The 18372-nt window shown below is 37.0% G+C and overlaps 4 protein-coding genes across 6 annotated transcripts; 2 read left to right on the top strand and 2 right to left on the bottom strand.

Annotated features, from left to right (window-relative positions):
* Positions 1 to 276: 276 nt before the first annotated feature.
* CRR4 (Pentatricopeptide repeat (PPR) superfamily protein) lies at positions 277 to 2443 on the top strand. The gene has a single exon (XM_086648802.1). It carries the CDS (start codon positions 335 to 337, stop codon positions 2222 to 2224), a length of 1890 nt encoding a protein of 629 aa, XP_086504928.1. The 5' UTR covers positions 277 to 334; the 3' UTR covers positions 2225 to 2443.
* Positions 2444 to 3379: 936 nt separating this feature from the next.
* Positions 3380 to 6879, top strand: LOC147535075 (putative transferase At4g12130, mitochondrial). 2 transcript variants are annotated; one of them, XM_086648801.1, is made up of 5 exons: positions 3380 to 4057; positions 4803 to 5050; positions 5198 to 5296; positions 5666 to 5824; positions 6224 to 6879. In XM_086648801.1, exons 1-5 carry the CDS (start codon positions 3774 to 3776, stop codon positions 6466 to 6468), a joined length of 1035 nt encoding a protein of 344 aa, XP_086504927.1. In that variant the 5' UTR covers positions 3380 to 3773; the 3' UTR covers positions 6469 to 6879. The 2 variants fall into 2 exon arrangements, 1 of the variants encoding a protein (XP_086504927.1); XR_015227826.1 differs by having other exon boundaries at positions 3435 to 4057; positions 5666 to 6111.
* A 2484-nt stretch (positions 6880 to 9363) lies between these two features.
* Positions 9364 to 12957, bottom strand: LOC147535074 (proline-rich receptor-like protein kinase PERK8). Its single transcript, XM_086648798.1, has 4 exons — positions 12135 to 12957; positions 11264 to 11524; positions 10306 to 11175; positions 9364 to 10116 (listed from the first exon to the last, which is right to left on the bottom strand). Exons 1-4 carry the CDS (start codon positions 12562 to 12564, stop codon positions 9641 to 9643), a joined length of 2037 nt encoding a protein of 678 aa, XP_086504924.1. The 5' UTR covers positions 12565 to 12957; the 3' UTR covers positions 9364 to 9640.
* Positions 12958 to 13019: 62 nt separating this feature from the next.
* On the bottom strand, positions 13020 to 18131 carry LOC147535073 (uncharacterized). 2 transcript variants are annotated; one of them, XM_086648800.1, is made up of 3 exons: positions 16786 to 18131; positions 14879 to 14907; positions 13020 to 14733 (listed from the first exon to the last, which is right to left on the bottom strand). In XM_086648800.1, exon 1 carries the CDS (start codon positions 18067 to 18069, stop codon positions 16855 to 16857), a length of 1215 nt encoding a protein of 404 aa, XP_086504926.1. In that variant the 5' UTR covers positions 18070 to 18131; the 3' UTR covers positions 13020 to 14733; positions 14879 to 14907; positions 16786 to 16854. The 2 variants fall into 2 exon arrangements, with proteins under 2 accessions (XP_086504926.1, XP_086504925.1); XM_086648799.1 differs by lacking the exon at positions 16786 to 18131 and having other exon boundaries at positions 13020 to 14714; positions 14879 to 14910.
* Between the last annotated feature and the right edge of the window lie 241 nt (positions 18132 to 18372).

Genomic DNA, 18372 nt, shown 5'->3' with positions numbered 1-18372 from the left:
GAATTATGGAAACTAGTATGATGGAGCGAAACTCGTCTAGTTCAGACCGCCCTCAACTCGAGGGGTATCGCCTTATCATGCATTTTAAATGGTAAGTGTATATAATCAATTTCATCAAAAAAAAGTGTATATAATCAAGAAACTATTTTTGAAGTAGGATACTGGGCCTGGAACACTTACCTGTAAGTATACTGATTTGAATGGGCTTCAATGATTATGGACCCAGTGGGTTCTAGACCCAAAATCAAGATAATCACCTATTCCCAGACTAGCGGTTAAAGCAGTTGACATTTGAACTGTAACGGCTAAAGCTATCATTAACGGTTTAAACGGTATGATTGTCATCTCTGCTATTTCAAATCAGCCATGGATTTCTTCAACATTTCAAACCCTAGATCTTCTGAAAAAATGCAAAACTTCAAGAGACGTAAATCAAATTCATTCTCGAATGATTACTACTGGGCTTGTTAAAAATTCTTCTTTAATTACCAAAATCATTCTCAATTTCTCATCTTCTCACCCACCTTTGCTCGAATTCTCTCGCTATATCTTCTTCTCCCAATACTCTAAGAACAATTATTCTAAGAATCCTTTGATTTGGAACTTAATCATGAAGTCTTTCTCTCATGGGTTTGATCCCAAACAAGCAATTGTTGTTTTCTCTCTTATGATTGAGCAAGGTGTTTACGTTGATAAGTACTCCTTTTCTTTAGTTCTGAAAGCTTGTTCTTTGATATCTTTGATTAATGAAGGACTTCAGATTCATTGTTTGATTGTGAAAAGTGAACTTGGCTCGGATGTTTTCTTGCAGAATTCTTTGATTAATCTTTATGTACGATGTGGGTATCTAGGATTTGCTCGATTATTGTTCGATAGAATGCCTAAGAGAGATTCAGTTTCTTGGAATTCAATAATATCTGGGTATGTCAGGATTGGGTTTGTAGATTATGCACGTCAATTGTTTGATGAAATGCCAGAGGAAGAGAAAAATTCAATAACGTGGAATTCGATGATTAGTGGGTATTCCAAGTTAGGAGACGGATTTGAGTTTGCTTGGAGCTTGTTTAACAAAATGCCTAAAAGAGACCTAGTTTCTTGGAATTCGATGATCGACGGATGTGTCAAGTGTGGGAAGCTTGAGATAGCTAGCAAGTTGTTTGATCTTATGCCTGAAAGAGATTTTATTAGTTGGGCTAGTATAGTAGATGGTTATGCTAAATATGGTGATATTGATAAAGCTCGATGTTTGTTTAATAAAATTCCAGATTTTGAAAGAGATATTGTTACTTGGAACTCCATGATTGACGGGTATATACTTAATGGGCGTCCGAGAGAAGCCCTGGAACTCTTTTCCGAAATGATCAATCTAAGTAGTTTAGATCCTGATAAGACGACATTGGCTATCGCTCTTTCTGCAATTGCGGAGTTAGGACTTATTGATGAGGGAACGTTAATACATGATTTTATCGACAAAAATGATTTGGATTTAGACGGAAAACTTGGGGTTGCTCTCATCGATATGTACTCGAAGTGTGGCAACATAAACAATGCAATGTGGGTATTCGAAAATTTGGGGAAAAAGAATGTTGATCATTGGAATGCTATAATAAACGGGCTCGCTATACATGGGTTCGGTGAGTTAGCTCTTGATCATTTAATGGAAATGGAGAGAATTCCTATTGAACCAGATGATATTACATTTATCGGAATTCTGAATGCTTGTGGTCATTCTGGTTTAGTGAAGGAAGGTTTAATCTGTTTTCAGCTAATGAGTAGTGTTTACGGCTTAAAGCCGAAGCTTCAACATTATGGATGCTTGGTCGATCTTCTCGGCCGAGCAGGTTATTTAGAAGAAGCAAGAAACTTGATAGACACAATGCCTCTTAAACCCAATTATGTGATTTGGAGAACTCTTCTTAGTTCATGTATGAACCATGAAAACTACCAAATGGGTATAGAGATTGCTAAGAAACTGATTCAAATGGATTCTAGTAAATCGAGTTCGTATGTTATGTTATCGAATATTTATGCAGGATTTGGGATGTGGAGTGATGTTAGTAGAGTGAGAAAGATGATGAAAGAGAGGAAAATTCGGAAAGTTCCTGGTTGTAGTTGGATTGAACTCGAAGGGATTGTTCATGAGTTTGTAGTTGGTGATAAATCTCATCCTCAAGTTAGAGAGATATATTCTATATTAGATAAGTTATGTGAATTTAACTTGTAAGTTTCTTTTACTTCTTAGAGATGACAGTTTGAAAGTGGAAGATAACATTAATAATGGAGTTGCAAAATTCAGGAATCAAAAGACCAACTTGAAGGGGAAATAAGTCAGCATTCTAACTACAGTAAGAACCCAAATGAGAGGTATCAACTTACTGTAAATGAGAGAACTATATGTCATGTACTGTAAGAAAATGTTGTAGTAATAGAAAATTTATACCAAGCCTCACCGGTCCCCTTTCATGTCACGCTCATAAATTTTGGCATACATCGTATGCCGATTCATATGCCTATTTGACACTTTCTTTCCTAGGTTGGAGACTCCAGAGCCTAGAGAAGAACTCGAGAACATGGCAGATTATGGAAGATTCTAGAAAACTTGTCAGGGCTCTGGAAAGACCTAGTAAGCTCTAGAGTATTCTAGGTGCGTTTAGAGTATTTCTAGTTTGAGTCCAGAAGAGTCCGTCGTAAATATCTAGCCCAATAAGCCGTGTCCCAAAAGTAAGCAACAAGCATTGTGAGAGCTTAAGTGAGACTGACTGGAGCCATAGCAAGTGTATAACTTTTTACTTCTACTTGAGAGTTTTTGGCAAATAAGCATTCCTAGTTGCACTAAGGGCATGTGTGTTCTTGTCTATGTAGTTCTCTTGAGTACATAAAAGAGGATTTGCGTGATTCTGCTAGCTCGTGTTGGGTTTGCCTTAGTCAGGGAGAGTGTGGCAAACTTGTGTATAGCACTTGTGCTAGATTTACCTCGTTGACTTAACAAAATGCTTGCACCGACGCTTGTATGACTTGACACAAGTGTTTGATGCAACCTGTCCTACTTCATAAATACTAGGGTTGGGAATCGTGTTGAATTCGGGTACCCATGGGAACCTAATGTCTCGGGTTTGACAATCCATATATAAAACCTAAAAACATATTAAGTCTTTTGGGTGAGCTCATCTCAGGGAAAGAAATACTATAAGTTTGCACGAAGGCCGTCATTGGCCGGATATCAAACTCTCAGTCTTTATTCCCAACCCCCTCATTACTACACGGGCCGCCCCATCCCAGCCCCTAATTTCAGCCGACTCATGGTTGACTTATCCGTGGGTATCCAAATCTGGCCCAATTCCCACCCCTATGCTATGCACACATTTTACCTGAGCGACTCGAAAAAATGTGGCAACCACAGGCAGAAAGCTGACGTGCACGACTCTCACTGAAGGGCTCTGGTGAGAGAAAAACGGAATGTCCAATGGGAGCTGACCATGTCATCTTTGGGCGGGTGGTTGGTCCATTTTTTGGGACCCTTCAGCATCAGTTCGTGATTTCGTCACAAAGAAGATGGAAAAATCAATCACAAAATCAAACAGAGCAAAATCTTGCAAAAACCACAAAAGAATTTCCTGCCAAATCAGAGAAATAGGCACCAATTAAAGAACTCATCTCTTCAAATCTACAGAACATTCTGTAGTTGCAGAAGAAACCTCCATTGTTCTTCCCCAAAGCTCTTCCCTAATCATCAACAACAACAAGAAAAAACCCATCTTGAAGAAGTGGGTCCAATGGCTTCTCTTCTCAAATCTCGAGCTGTTATTAGATTTCGAGGTCCTGATACTATTAAATTTCTTCAAGGTTTATTAACAAATGATATTCGAAGATTTATTAGTGAACCAATTGGAGGAGAGAAAACTTCTTCTCTTTATACTGCAATGCTTACTCCTCAAGGGAGATTTCTTTATGATCTCTTCCTTTATAGAACTTTTGGTTCTAACCCATATGAACCTTTTGATTGGTTTGCTGATGTTGATTCTAATGTGTTGGATGAGCTCTTGGATTGCTTCAAAAAGTAAGTTTTTTTTTTTGTTCTATTAACATGGATTTGGTTCAAATTTTTTGCTTATTTCTATTGTTTCTGATATGGGGGGTCTTTCTTATTGAAGTTTTTAACCCAAAATTTGCTTATTTTTGTACTTGATTCCTTTCAATGTGTACTAAATTTGTGTGTTAAGAAGTTGACTTTGGGTTTGAGTCTTAGGGTGAATTTGGTTTCATTTAGGATAAGAACCATTTATGGAGCTATTCATACTGAATTTGGGATAAATTGGCTGCATATAGTGAGCTAGTTTTTCAAAGAAATCAGTGATTAATACGAAAAATAGCTCTATAGGCCTCACCGCCTCAGCCTGTATATTATCCTAGATTGTTTTTTGCAAAAGGAAATCTTGGTATGTGATGAAGTCAGAATTTATGAAGATATTAGATGATTTTTGGAACTGAGTTTTCTTCTAATGGTTTATTAAGATCATCTCCAATTTGTTGACATATAGAATATTACAGATAAAGAGATAATCATCCTTGATTTTGTCGTTTTTTGATTGGGGAGAACAGTTTTGATGGCTCTTAAATCTTTAAATAAGAGTTACTTTCTCTTTTACTCATGTAAATTTTACGTGAATATCGACACAAATGTTAGCCCAGCTATACAATCCTGGTCATGCTCAAACGCAATGAGAACTTATGAATGCTCAATTGCTCAAGTATGAGACATAAGCAGTTTTGATGGATCTTATTATGTACTTGTTTCGCTCTAGATACCGATTGAGGTCAAATGTTGATATTGAGAACATGACTGAGGAATTTTCTTGCTGGCAACATTTTGGTGGAAACCTTTCGAGCAAGTTGGCTGAAGAACCTGAGGCTGCGTCTGTTGGTTGGGGTGCTGGTGTTGACAAAGCCGGCATATCAGCTTTCCGAGGAGAAAATGTTGGGTGGCGATGGTACAAGGATCCTAGACTTGAACTTCTTGGTTCCAGGGGAATTTTTCCGTCCAATGCTACACGTAGGTTTACATGACCTTCGGTTTTTTATTATGTATTTTCATTTACGGGTAAATACATAGGAGTATTATACAAATTTATAATAACATTTTAAATTTCATGTTTATTTTGACTTTGAAGATTATTTTTTTTTTTTTTTACTTTTGCAGCACCATTGGTTGAGGCAGATGAGGAAACCGATGAACAAAATTACCTGGAATGGCGGATAGAAAAGGGAGTTGCAGAAGGCTCGACTGAAATCCCAAAAGGTAACTTTTACTTTCACTATCTTTCGTTTTTGCTTCTGTTGTTATCATTAGGTTAACAATAGAATCTATTGAAGCTTTTTAACATGCTATGCCGCAAATGTTTAATGAGTAGGAGGTCATTTTCTCTGGACGACTGATATATGTAATACGAAAACTATATAATTTCGAACTCTTAATCCTCTGACAAATTTCATACAGACTGGACGATGAAATAAATGATTTGAGAAGTTATATATGGTGATCGATCCGCTTTTAACAGGCCTATTTCTAAGATCTTGGTGATAGAACAGAAGCTCAACCATATGATATAATTCCATTTCTTGTTTATGCAAAAGACTTACTCTGAACCTCCAACTCTTCCTTTCTCAGGCGAGGCAATTCCACTTGAATACAATCTTGCTGGTCTAAATGCTATAAGTTTCAATAAAGGATGCTATGTGGGTCAAGAGTCTGTCGCTCGTACACACCACCGAGGTGTCATCCGAAAGCGCTTGCTTCCTCTCAAATTTGTTGATAAGACTGGAAAAGGTATCATTATGGTTTTTACTAATACAATGATTTCCTATTCAGCTTCTAACATTATTCTTCCTTTGATTGACGCCACCTGAATTCAACGTAATTACCTTATATGAAATTGTGGGAAGAGTTGGAAGAGAAATGTGATGGTTGGTGGTTAGGCTTATACTTGCTCGAAAAATATAGTTAGAAGTGTGAAAATACCTATGTAACAGTAACACAGACACCGAGTCGCAGACGAGGATATTGATAATTTGGTGTCCTATACTGGTACAAGGTGTCGGCAACCTAAAAATAGAGTAAAACTTTCTAACTTTTGATCTCATTGGATACTTCCCTTTGCTTGCATTATTATATATTTTAGTCATTTACTTGGTAGTTCTTTCATATTGTAACTTTTTGTATGTTCAGAAATAGAGCAAAAGGTTGCCCCTGGATCAGAGGTGGTGGATACTTCGTCCGAGAAGAAAGTCGGAACGGTCACAACCGCACTTGGGTGCCATGGGATTGGTCTGTTGAGATTGGAAGAGGCTTTCAGAGGATCATATAATTTGAGCATAAAGGGACAAGATGATGTTAAGATTGCTGTTATTCGACCCGAATGGTGGCCTTCTGAATGGTTCCCCGATCATCAACACCACAGCTCAGTTGTCTAACATATTGTGCCTACGCCCGACTTGGATTCTTGTATACTAAGTTACTACCTCCGTGAGATGTGAACAGAAAGACGAAAAAGGTATGTCTGCTTGCTAGCCGACTCTGTGTTTGCGTGGCGAATATGATTCAGGACGATGACATTCTTGGTGTTGATCAAACCCAAAACAGTAGGAAACGATACCTTTAGGTTAAGTTAAACATGTTTCTCTAGTTGTAATGCACATGATAACCTGAAGGAGGCCATAAATTTGATAAGTGGTAGGTGTGACTTGTTTTGATGGCATTGATAGCCTGTTCTCACAATTTATGTGTTTATTCTCGTATATGATGTATCAATAACATATACTGCAAAATTTTACAATGTAGTGATCCTTCAGATAAATAAATAAAACGCGGGTTAGACCTAGGAATTTATTTCTCCACTTTAACGCAACAATTATTGGTTAACTTTCTCTTTACCTTTTTTGTGAACTGTCATTTCATTTCACTTTCTCTCACACCCATCACTCTCTCTCTCTCTCTCTCCCTCTCAAGATGAAGAAGATAGAATATGAAGCTTAGATTCCAAACATCCATAGCCCTTGCCTTAATAGGGACTAGTGGACCACTTTCACTATCCATCTCTATTTGGCGAATGGTAAGGGGAGCTAAGGATTATTGTTGGGGAACTATTATGGTTGGGGAGCTGCCAAGATTAGTAAAGGGAGATGCAAGTTTTGAGTTATTATTTTAAAGACCTTCTAAGATTCACAATTTAAGGGACTCAAGTGTAATACATGGAAATATATCAAAATTAAAGAAAAGAAAAAAAACGATGCCTTTCTACTTCCACTCGATCTCTCTTCAAATCGTCTCTCCTAATCTCTGTCCGACTTCTCTTCAATCTTTTCCGGTCATCAAGTACAAAATTCCGGCTAACTCTACCCAAGTATTTTCTCTAATGAAGAAGACATAAACTAAAATCTTGTGAGTTTTTCTTCCCCTTTTAATTTCTAGGGTTTTTCTAAGTTTTATATCTAGGGTTTTAGTGAGTTTTACATTTAGGGTTTTGCTGAGAATTTGTCATAAGTTGCTTATTTGTTTTCCCGTTTTTGTTATACTTAAGATTGTTGTGTTAGCTTCAAAACTTGTTATTGCAATATGTTCTTTGATTTGATTCTGGTACTTAGGCGTTTGGTAAGCTAAATCTTTTATCAACTACTGTAAACAAATGTAGACTACTACACCATGTTATGTACTTAGAATTTTTATGTTTGTTTGCAGAACAAGCGAATTGGTAAACTTTTAGATAATAGGAAAGCTTGTGGTGGCGAAGACACAAACAAACCGATAAGTCCGAAATAGAGGAAGAAAATGCAAGACACCCTCGAAAGCATATATTAAGATTCTGCTGAAAAGGGAAATCAAGTCTCAGACGAAAAAGATGAGGGTGATTCAATCGATGGCGGCGATTCAAGCGATGGGGATAAAGATTATGAGTAAAATTGGCAATAGTATAATTTGATGAATCTCTTTGTGACTATTTTGTAAAGAGAATTGATATGTTATATCTCTAATATAATCATACTATTCACCAAATTTCAGAAATGGGAAGAAACTTTAGTAATGTACCTAGTTTTTTTTTTCATTTTTTGAGGTTCTGTTATTACAATGACGAAATCATGGATATGTAGTCCCTAGGCTGTTTTCACCTTTTTTGTCTAATTTCCCTCAACTGGGGGGAAATTTGTTAAAGAAAATATCATGAATATGTGGTTCCCTAGGGAAAACTTACTGTTTTCACCTTTGTTTGCCTAATTTCCCTTAGCTGGGGGGAAATGTTTCAAAAATTTCCCCAGGGAAATATCTGAACGAACCGAACGGTTCAGCCTCTTTTTGGGCAATTTTTTAAAATTGAAGGAAGAAAGAAAAAATAAAATTTAACCGAAAATATTTGTCTTGGAAGTTTCTTACATCTTGAGATAGATCTTCATCTATAATAACATTGTTTGATTGAGTTGGTGGTTGTTGGTTCAATTGAAAAATATGTTCTTCCTCCATTAAAGAAGCAACATCATAGATATCGTGAGACATAATAAACGTTAGTATCCAATAGAGAAGTGAGTGGACTAGTTGCTTATCAGTAATGGTTCTTGTATAACTTGATTGTGGAGAAGAAAGAGAGCTATATTGTTATTGAAATATTTAGGGTTTAAGGAGGAATAGAAAAGAAAAATTACTATCAAAATTTTTAAAATTTTGAATTATATAGTTTTTTCTAATCCATTTATATTCCATTATTTAGTTTCAGATCCAAAAAAATAGCTCCTAATACCAAATTAGTATAGGGAGCTGTAGTACAAAAAATTGATTTTGTACTACAGCTCCCCAACAACAATCTCCAGCTCCCCTTACCAATCGCCCTCTATTTTAGCCCACAACTTCAAAATTGGTCGTTCTCAATAAACCCCAGTATCAGTTCACATGTAAATATATTATTATGCTAACTTATGAACCAAAACTGGTCTGTTATTTGTCTTTATGTTTCAAAAGTAATGCAGAAATATAAACAATCATTCAGTCACGAGACACACATAAGCTTCAATACTAGAGAGAGGGATAGAGAGAAAGTGTCTAGATAGAGAAAAAGAGAATTTTCATATCAAACAAAGTAAGAAAAATTCGAATCCAAAGAGACCCAGTCAAGGAATTGTACTAAAAAACAGAAAAGATCTCACAGTAAAACTTTGGGAATATATAGTTTTGTCACACTTCACTGTCATCACGTGTTCTTCTTCTTCTTGTCTTATATTTCACATTTTGATTCTCTTTTCTCTGTTTTCATGAACTTGCTCTGTATCTCAAAAAAAAAAAACTAGGGTCTCTATATTCAAAATTTAAGATTCAAGAACCCATTTTAGAAGAAACCCACTTTGTTATACAACTAAAGATCGATTAATACAAGTTAAACGAGCTCGATTCGATAATCTATTACAGAATTCCTAAACTTCTACTAAACTATTACAACAAAACACATGAACATTAATTCACAATTCACATTAACAAAGAGTTTAATTAGTCCTTAGGAAAGGACTAAATCTAATGCTGAAAAATTTCGAGTCCGAGCATCAGTTTAGTAGTTAGTGATGTGATGGTGATTCTTTTTACCAGGCTATGAATATCAAGATATAGTTAACAAGCAGAGATGTTAAGTTCTTGAATCACAGTTTCAATGGTTGGTCTCTGGTTTGGAGATTCATGAGTGCAAACTAAAGCGATTTTGACTAGATTTCCAGCTTCTGCTTCCGAGAACTGTCCATCTAAGTTTGAGTCCATGAAGTCTTCGAATTTTAAAGATTCAGCTCCGAGTTGCATTAATTGAGTGATTTTTCGCTTACCAGAGAGGATTTGGAAGATGATCATACCAAAAGCATAGACATCACTTTTCTCTGTGAAACGGCCCGTGGTAGTGTATTCCGGTGCTAAGTAACCCATGGCAGCACTAGCCTTGAGAGTCGAGAAGACAATGTCATCGGCCAAGAGTTTGTGCAAGCCCGAATCCGATAAAACTGGGTTAAATTTTTTATCGATAAGAACCTTCTCTGCTGATATATTTTGGTGAACTAGAGATGGCTTGTTCACTTTGTTTCCATGCAAATACTCGATACCTACAAAAAGAGACCCATTTTTTTAAAACAAAAGCCTAACAAAGCAGACCAAATATTGAAGGATGCAACGAAAATCGGCAAAAGTTTGAGTGAGACACGGTAGTAGTAGATAAAAGTGAATTATGTGTAGCAGAAGTTCAATAAAAGCAGTTAAGTCGATAACAAGGATGGGTAAGAAAAGGAACTTACCTTTCGCTATGCCATTGATGATAAAAACTCGAGTAGACCAATCAAGAACTCGTTCATTTCCGCTCTTCAAATCAAGATACTGCAACAAGTTTCCATTGGGGACGAAATCATAGATGAGGAAGCATTCACCTCTACCTCTAGAACAACAGAAACCCCTTAAACCAACAAGGTTTTCGTGTCTCAACGAAGTTAATAGATTCAAACCTTTCAAGAACTCGGCTTCCTCCGATTTACAACTTGTTTTGTTAATGCTCTTAATAGCGACGATCGACCCATCTCTCAAAATCCCCTTATAAATTGCAGAGAAGTTGCTTTTTCCCAACAAATTCACATCAGAGAAATACTGTGTTGCAGATTCTACTTCTTCCAAGTTAAACCTAAAATTTTGCAGAACTTCTTGGGAGAAACCACCACCATTGCGACCATCAGCTAATGGGTCCCATCCATTCGAGTACTCGAGATTGATTAATGGAGAAGCGCTCTTCCGATAAACTTCCTTGACTTGATCAGTACTGAGTCTAGTATCTGAAGTGTCCAATGTGCTCCCAATCTTCTGTTTCCGGCGTCTGTACCAAGTGAAGGTAAGAAGCCCGCCAACCGCTAGACCCACAACCACAGCAATAGCAACAACGACGAGAGCAATTTGTGGGGATTTTGAAGAAGTTTCACAGTTGGTTTGGTTGCAATGAACACGAAAGTTGGCTGATTCTGGAATGTCTTTCGTAGAGAGATTCGATCCAGGCCCAAACGGCTCGGGTAGATTCGAGTTCGAATGAGTCGAAACAGTACAAGCACTCAAATAAGAAAACCCAACCCCACATAAAGCAGAGTTGTTCCCATACTGAAATCTTTCATTCAATCTCTTCAAAGCTTCAAAACCCAAACAAAATTCATATCAAATAAGGGACTTCAATTCTATCAAACAAGACTAAATAAGAATCGAAGAGTCTAAATTTACCTGGGGGTACATTGCCTGAGAGAGAATTATTTCGAACATCAAGAACTTCTAAAGGCGTAACGTCGGCGAGTCTTACAGGAATGGAACCAAATAACTGGTTAAAGCTTAAATCTAATCTCATTAAGCTACCCAAATTACCTAAGCTTGCTGGAATCGCACCCGCTAACCGATTACTTTGAAGAGCAAGAACAGAAAGTTTCTTCAAAGATCCTATTTGAGTAGGTATACTTCCTGTTAACTGATTATAACAAAGCTGCAAAACTAGCAAAAACAAAAAAACTAACGCAGATTAGGTATGAAGTTTGAACAAATCAAAAACCCTAAGTAATTGAATAAGTCAATAGGACATTATTATTGGGAGTACTTATTCAAGCATTCTCCATCAAGGAAAATATAAAGAGAAAAAGTGGGGGTTTTCTGGATGAATAATTAATGTTAACCAAAACAAAGCATTTAATGAGTACTACTTGAGAATGGAAAATATCAGGAACAAAAACCCTAACTCCAAACCATGAATAGTCAATAAAATGAGCTAGCAAGATCAAATCTTTGGCACTACCCATAAAAACCAAGCAAAACCCCATTTATGATAAGAAAGGTTGAATTTTTTCTCTCACTTCTAACATCAAAGAGACATTTCTGCTCCACAAAGAGTTGCTTGGTAGACATATTTGAGAACCCTTTACTGGGTAAAACATGGATCTGAGTTGAAACCCTAAGTTTTCATTAGTTCTAAACTTAAAGTTTCAATTTTGCCCAGATTAATGAAAACCCAGATAAGAAAACAACCCAAAACATTCAAATAAAACACAGAAATGTAGAGATTGAACAGGAAAAAAAAAGTTATAATGTTTAGAACTAATTAACTAACCTTGAAGACCAGCCATGTTTCCAATCTCAGGTGGAATAATACCAGAAAGATTATTAACATTGAGATATAGATCAGAAAGTTCAGTTAGATTTGAGATCTCTTTGGGTATATCACCAGATAAAGAGTTATAATGTAAGTAAAGACCAGACAAACATTTTAACCTAGATACAGCTGCTGGTATTTTCCCTGATAAACCCTTTCCTTGTAATGAAATATTAGCTACTTTTCCATGTTCATTACAAGCTACACCTTCAAAAACACCACTACAAGGATTACCATCAATAGTCCAAGAAGAAAGGAATCTGTTTTCTGGGTCTAAACTAGCTTTCATCTCCATTAAAGCTAGTAGTTCTGGATTTCCATAAACAGAACAAAATCTGATGAAAAATAGTAGTACTAGAGTGAAGATTGAAGAAACAAAGAAACCCATTGCTTTGAATTTCTTTTTAGCCAAACCAATTCTGAGAAGTTCACCACCAAGTGAAGAAGTAGTCTCTTCCTAGAGAGTAACTGTTACTAGTATTTTTTCACTCTCTCTCTCTAGATTTATTAGTCTTGGAGGAGGAGAAGGAAGACTAAAAACAGAGAGGACAGTGAGAATCAGACATATAGAGAGAGGAGACTGATTTCATTTTTGAACTACAATAAAGTACTACTATTAATTAATTAATTAATTATAAAAGAAAGAAAGATAAGCCTCTCTCTAGTCTCTAGTTCTAGTCCCGGTGAATAGTTTTCATGCCCCAAAAATAGTGGGGGTCCTAAACCTTTGAAATATCACATTCAAGACCCCGCCCTATTTCAACAATTTTGTTAGGATACCAAAATGAGTCCAAATATGAGCTTGGACTTTGTACTTCATTTTATTTAATTAGTTATTTATACTTTATTTTTTATTTTTTATTTTTTTTGAAATAAACTTTCATAATATGAACCAAGTACCTTACATCGTATCTAAGAGCAAAACACAAATAGAAGGGTACAAGGTTACTAGAAATTAACTGAAAGGACTAAAAAGCATATAGCTTAAGTCGGAGGGGCTAGTGCCAATTTTGCCAGTTGGTGGGCCTCTGCATTGCAAATACGGGGGCAAAATTGGACTTCCACGTTACCTAGGCAGATGTCTCTACGAAGCTTCCTGATATCCCTTGATAAGCGCCACGGAGTAATGCTATCCTCATCCGAGAGCATCTCAACAATGGATTTGGAATCCCCTTCTATGATATATGAACCAACTCCCAACTCCTTGCTTAGCTCCAACCCTAAATCAAAGCTCCTCATTTCACTATGAAGAGGGGAGATCGCCTGAAATGTGATAGATTTACTACCTACAATATCTCCATTATTGTTTCTTGCTAAAGCTCCTGCCGCTGCCAGGGGTGGGTTAAATGCTCCATCAACATTTATTTTGATTTTGGGGGTTGACGGAGGAAGCCATACCGATGCCTGCATGTTCACGTTGGAATCATTGTTAGAGATAGTAGGGTTTGTGATACTTACTTCCTGTCTGATCAGCCACCAACACCGCTGTAGATCTGGTTCTTTGGAGCTAAAAACCATTTCGTTTCTCGTTTTCCACCACCACCATAAGAGATAAGTAAATATCTTCCAATCCTCATTTGAGTATTCATTTCTATTCAGTAGATCTATTAGATTCTTGATAGGGTCTGTCGAAAAGCAATTGAGCATAGTATTGTTTGTGATTTGTATAAGACCTCTGAATTTTGGACAAGTCCCGAAGAGATGATCAATTGATTCTTCTGCACCTGTATTACACATTAAACACACCATAGAGATAGAAGTATTGTATTTACCTACGTTGTCCAATGTTGCTATACCATTGTGCAGTAGTTTCCAAATGAAGAGCTGAACTTTAGGGTTAATGTTTTTTCTCTTCCAAAGTTTGGTCCACGGGAAATTTCTTATTCTAATATGAAGATTAGGTATCTCTCTAATGAGTTGATAGTAGGATTTAGTAGTGAATCGACCAGATTCATTAGGAGTCCATATAAGGGTGTCTCTAGAGGGAGAATGATTAAAGTTTATATTTGTTATAGCCTCTATAGTGGTTTGGTCAAAGTGTTGCATCAGTAAATTCATGTTCCAATTGGTATTATCTGGATTTCGAAGATGTCTAACCTTAGTAATTTCTATAGGAAGAACATTTATAATGTTAGGTCTCTTGTTTGGCATGTCTAATATCCAAGGGTCTGATACAATATTGATAGTGTTACCATCTCCTAATTCCCATAAAATGTTAGAAGAGAATGTGTCTCTAGAATTTAAAATAGCTCTCCAAAAAGAAGTGGCAGGAGTAGAGTTAGTCACAGACCAGAAATCACCTGATTTTATGTATTTTGAGTTAAGGAGTTTCACCCATGTTGCCTCTGGATTGGTAAGATATCTCCAAGTCATTTTAGCTATGAGTGAATCATTGACTTCTGCTAGTGCTCTTATCCCTAATCCACCATTCTGTTTAGAAGAACAGATTGTTTGCCAATTGATAAAGTGAATTTTCTTCTCATTATGTGTATGACCCCACCAAAAGCATCTCTCTATTTGTTCCAGCTTTTTGATCACCTGCAATGGTAATTTTTGACTGCTAAAAGTGTAAGTACAATAAGCACCTAAAACTGATTTGATTAGTACGGTTTTACCAGCTTGAGATACAAATTTATTCTTCCAATCTGATAGACTTTTTTGGAATTTATCAATAAGCCAAGAATGACTGTCTATACGATTACCTGGTTTCAGGAGGAAGGATCCCAGATACTTAGCTTGATTGTTCATAGCGGGAGCCTGGAGGGAGCTGGAAAAAAGATTTCTTGTGGTTTGGGGGACTCCTTTCCCAAAGAAGATGGAAGACTTATCAAAATTTACAAGTTGTCCGGAGAAGTTAGAGTAGTGTGCTATCAATTTTGTAATACCTGTTAAGTTGTTTGTAGTTGCCTTCCCAAAAAGGATGAGGTAATCTGCAAATAGAAGGTGGGATATACTGGGGCTATGGGGTGAGATCTTGTAACCACTATACAAACCATCCTCTTCATATTGACTAATAAGAAGAGAGAGAGACTGAGAGACTAGCAGAAAAAGATACGGGGATAACGGACATCCCTGTCTAAGACCCCGAGATGCCACCAAGTCCCCATAGAGATTACCATTGACTTGTATACTAAAAGTGGTAGTCATGGTGCAGGATATAATAAGGTCTAATAACAGGCCCGTAAAACCAGTGGCTCTCAGGACTTGTTTAAGAAAGTCCCAGTTAACCCTATCATATGCTTTAGCCATATCTATTTTTAAAGAAAAGCCTCCTTTTTTCGATCTGGATTTTTGCATGGAATGGATAATTTCTTGGGTCATTATGATGTTGTCCATAATTTGTCTATTGGGGACAAACGCATTCTGAGTCCAACTAATACATTGTTCCAAGTAGGGACTAATCCTATTAGCAACTATCTTAGTGATGAACTTGTAAATTGAGTTGCATAAAGATATCGGCCTGAAATCAGAGGCCATACTCGGGTGTTTGACTTTGGGGATGAGGGCCAATGTGGTTTTGTTAATGGTAGAGTCGATCTTACCTGACCTGAAAGCGGTTTGAATATAAGTGGTAAGATCAGAACCTACGAGCTCCCAATTGTGTTGATAGAAGTGGCAAGGTATACCGTCTGGTCCAGGGCTTTTGATTGACCCCATGTTCATAACTACATCCTTTATCTCCTCCTCAGTTGGCACCCTAGAGATGTAGCCCATTTCATTCTCCGTTATTATGTGATATGCATTTAGTATCTCAATTGGTGCTGGAGCTACTGGTTCTGCTGTAAAGAGGTTCTGAAAGAAAGAAATAAAATCATTAGCAATTTCGTTTTCATCCATAGAAGTATTACCTGATTGGAGTGTTAGTTGTTGGATTCTGTTTTTCTGCCTACGATGAGTCAAGGCCAAGTGAAAGGCTTTAGTGTTACGATCTCCATTGTTAGCCCATTTAAGTCTAGCTCTTTGTTCTTTCTGGGTCCGAATAACCTCTTCAAGATAAATGATTTGTTCTTGAATATCACTCTCTATAGTGAGAGTGTGGTCAGTAGGTTCATGAGATTGAATATCATTTAGACGTTTCCGTAAAAATTTTAGTCTATTAGTTATCATACCAAAGGCTGTTTTACTCCACGTCGTAAGAGACTGTTTAACTTGACCCACGTCGTAAAATTTTTAGTCTATTAGTTATCATACCTAAACTGATTAGTAAACGGGGTGGACGGAGATCCTCCCCATTTTTCTGTTGGAGAGAGGATATTATTTAGGTCTCCAATACAACAAATGGGATTAGTGGAGTTCAGGACCCTATTTAACATATCGTTCCAAAATCCGTGACGATCCTGGACTCTAGGTGGACCATAGATACAGAACATGTCCCAGATAGGAGTGGCTTCCGACTCCGAAATCGAAATATGAATAAGATTAGATGAACTGAAATTAATACTAATATTAAGCTCATTAGACCACAAAAGAAGGAGACCTCCACTTCTGCCTATGGCAGGGACAATAAAACTCTTATCTAAACCAAAAAACTGAAAATTAAAAGCAGAAAGTAAAGACAAATTAGAGATACGGGTCTCAGAAAGAAATACCAATTTAGGTTTGGTAGAACCTAGGAACTGTTTAAGAGTAGCCTTTGTCGGGTCGTTCCCTAAACCCCGACAATTCCAGGCAAAACAATTCATACTCCTGGCGGCATTACGGGTGCCGTTGCCCTTTCAGATATTGAGTCAGTGATATTTGTTCTGGCTGCTCGTTTGAGCGATTTCCTTTGGCGTTCCTCTCCCTGATCTTCAGAAGTGCCGATTTGGATTAACTTAGCTTTATTAACCTGGGTTGTAGACGTCCCTGTCTGTCCACCTGCTAATATAACAGAGTTATTGTTAGTAGGAGAGTTAATAGTTATACCCCTTGTATGTCCATCCTTAGGTAGTATTTTTGATTTCTTTGCTTGTGAAAGGTGAGTCAGGAGTTCTCCAAATGAAGCCGAGATGGGTGGAATTGGCATCTGTTGTTCCTCATTTGATTCAAGTGGTCGTTTCCCTCCCTTGGATCCTTCACCGATTAGCAATTTTGAAGCTGTGAATGATTGAACAACCTTACCTGTACCCCTAGCAGAAAATGACACTTTAAATGAATCAGGATAATTAGGCTCCAAAGCTTTATTAACTAATGCTCTCTGTTCATCATTTAAGTCCCATTTAAGTAAATCATGAAATCGCAATTGTATAGGACAGAATTTTATGGTATGTCCGACTAAACCACAAGACACACAAAATCGCGGGAGACGTTCAAACCGAAGTTCAACTCGAATTAACTTGGTATTTGAGAGTTTCAAATAACGGCTCTGAGGAAGTTTTTGGTTGAGATTGAATTCGATCTTGATCCTGCCATAAACACTCCATTTGGTAGCATCCTCGGGTGTTGTAGCAATATAATTTCCTATTGAACCTGCAAGACGATTTATTGTTTCGCTATTTAAGTGACCGAGAGGAATCCCGTGCATTTGAACCCAAAAGAGGGCTTTCTCGAAAGTGTGCTCCTCCGGTGCTAGATGGATATTACACTCCTCGATGACCACCAATTCTTCAGCAATAGACCAGGGTGAACTCTCAATCGCCAGACCTAGTTCGCTCGCCGTTTCAAAACGAATGAGAAATTTGTTGTCTTGGAGTTCAGTAAGAACAAATTTGTTAGGACCTTGTATCACCCTACTCAACTTCATCATGGCCTGGTTTATCTCTATAACCCTAGAACTAAAGAACTTGATAACTCCCCTTTTATTGTTCTCTGCAAATGAACTAACTAAGTCAGTTCCTTCTACTGTAATCGGTGGGAGATCTTCCGTGGAAAGAGCAGCGAAATGTTGGATGAATTGATCGTTTGATGAAGACATATTATCGAAAGCAAGAAAAAATCGAAGAAGATAAGAATCGAAGATGATATGAGACTGAATCTCAAAATGTTATTTATACTTTATTGTTTTAATAATTTTGTCACTTATTTGATTATTTGTAATTGTGACACTAAGTGTTAAATAAAGCTTAATATGAATTGGATTGCCATGTTATTTTATAGAGCACCCTATTTTCACGTGCCTACCACCTGAGTTTTGTTATATATACATTGAATGATCCTACCTATGTCACTATGTAAACTAGGAACGATATCTTAACTCTATTTACACATTTTTTTGTTG

The sequence above is a fragment of the Eschscholzia californica genome, unplaced genomic scaffold (genome assembly GCF_041429995.1).
Source record: "Eschscholzia californica isolate CP2 unplaced genomic scaffold, dmEscCali1.0.p SCAF_6, whole genome shotgun sequence".
Lineage (NCBI taxonomy): Eukaryota > Viridiplantae > Streptophyta > Magnoliopsida > Ranunculales > Papaveraceae > Eschscholzia > Eschscholzia californica.
This window is presented reverse-complemented; position numbering and strand designations above follow the sequence as displayed.

Excerpts from the sequence above, each read along its gene's own strand:
- LOC147535075 (XM_086648801.1), top strand. The coding sequence starts at position 3,774 with ATGGCTTCTCTTCTCAAATCTCGAGCTGTTATTAGATTTCGAGGTCCT. Across the intron at positions 5,051-5,197 it reads TTTTCCGTCCAATGCTACAC|CACCATTGGTTGAGGCAGAT; the intron begins GTAGGTTTACAT and ends TTACTTTTGCAG. Across the intron at positions 5,825-6,223 it reads TGTTGATAAGACTGGAAAAG|AAATAGAGCAAAAGGTTGCC; the intron begins GTATCATTATGG and ends TTGTATGTTCAG.
- LOC147535074 (XM_086648798.1), bottom strand. The coding sequence starts at position 12,564 with ATGGGTTTCTTTGTTTCTTCAATCTTCACTCTAGTACTACTATTTTTC. Across the intron at positions 11,525-12,134 it reads AAACATGGCTGGTCTTCAAG|TTTTGCAGCTTTGTTATAAT; the intron begins GTTAGTTAATTA and ends TGTTTTTGCTAG. Across the intron at positions 11,176-11,263 it reads CTCAGGCAATGTACCCCCAG|CTTTGAAGAGATTGAATGAA; the intron begins GTAAATTTAGAC and ends TGGGTTTTGAAG.
- LOC147535073 (XM_086648799.1), bottom strand. The coding sequence starts at position 14,549 with ATGACTTGGAGATATCTTACCAATCCAGAGGCAACATGGGTGAAACTC.
- CRR4 (XM_086648802.1), top strand. The coding sequence starts at position 335 with ATGATTGTCATCTCTGCTATTTCAAATCAGCCATGGATTTCTTCAACA.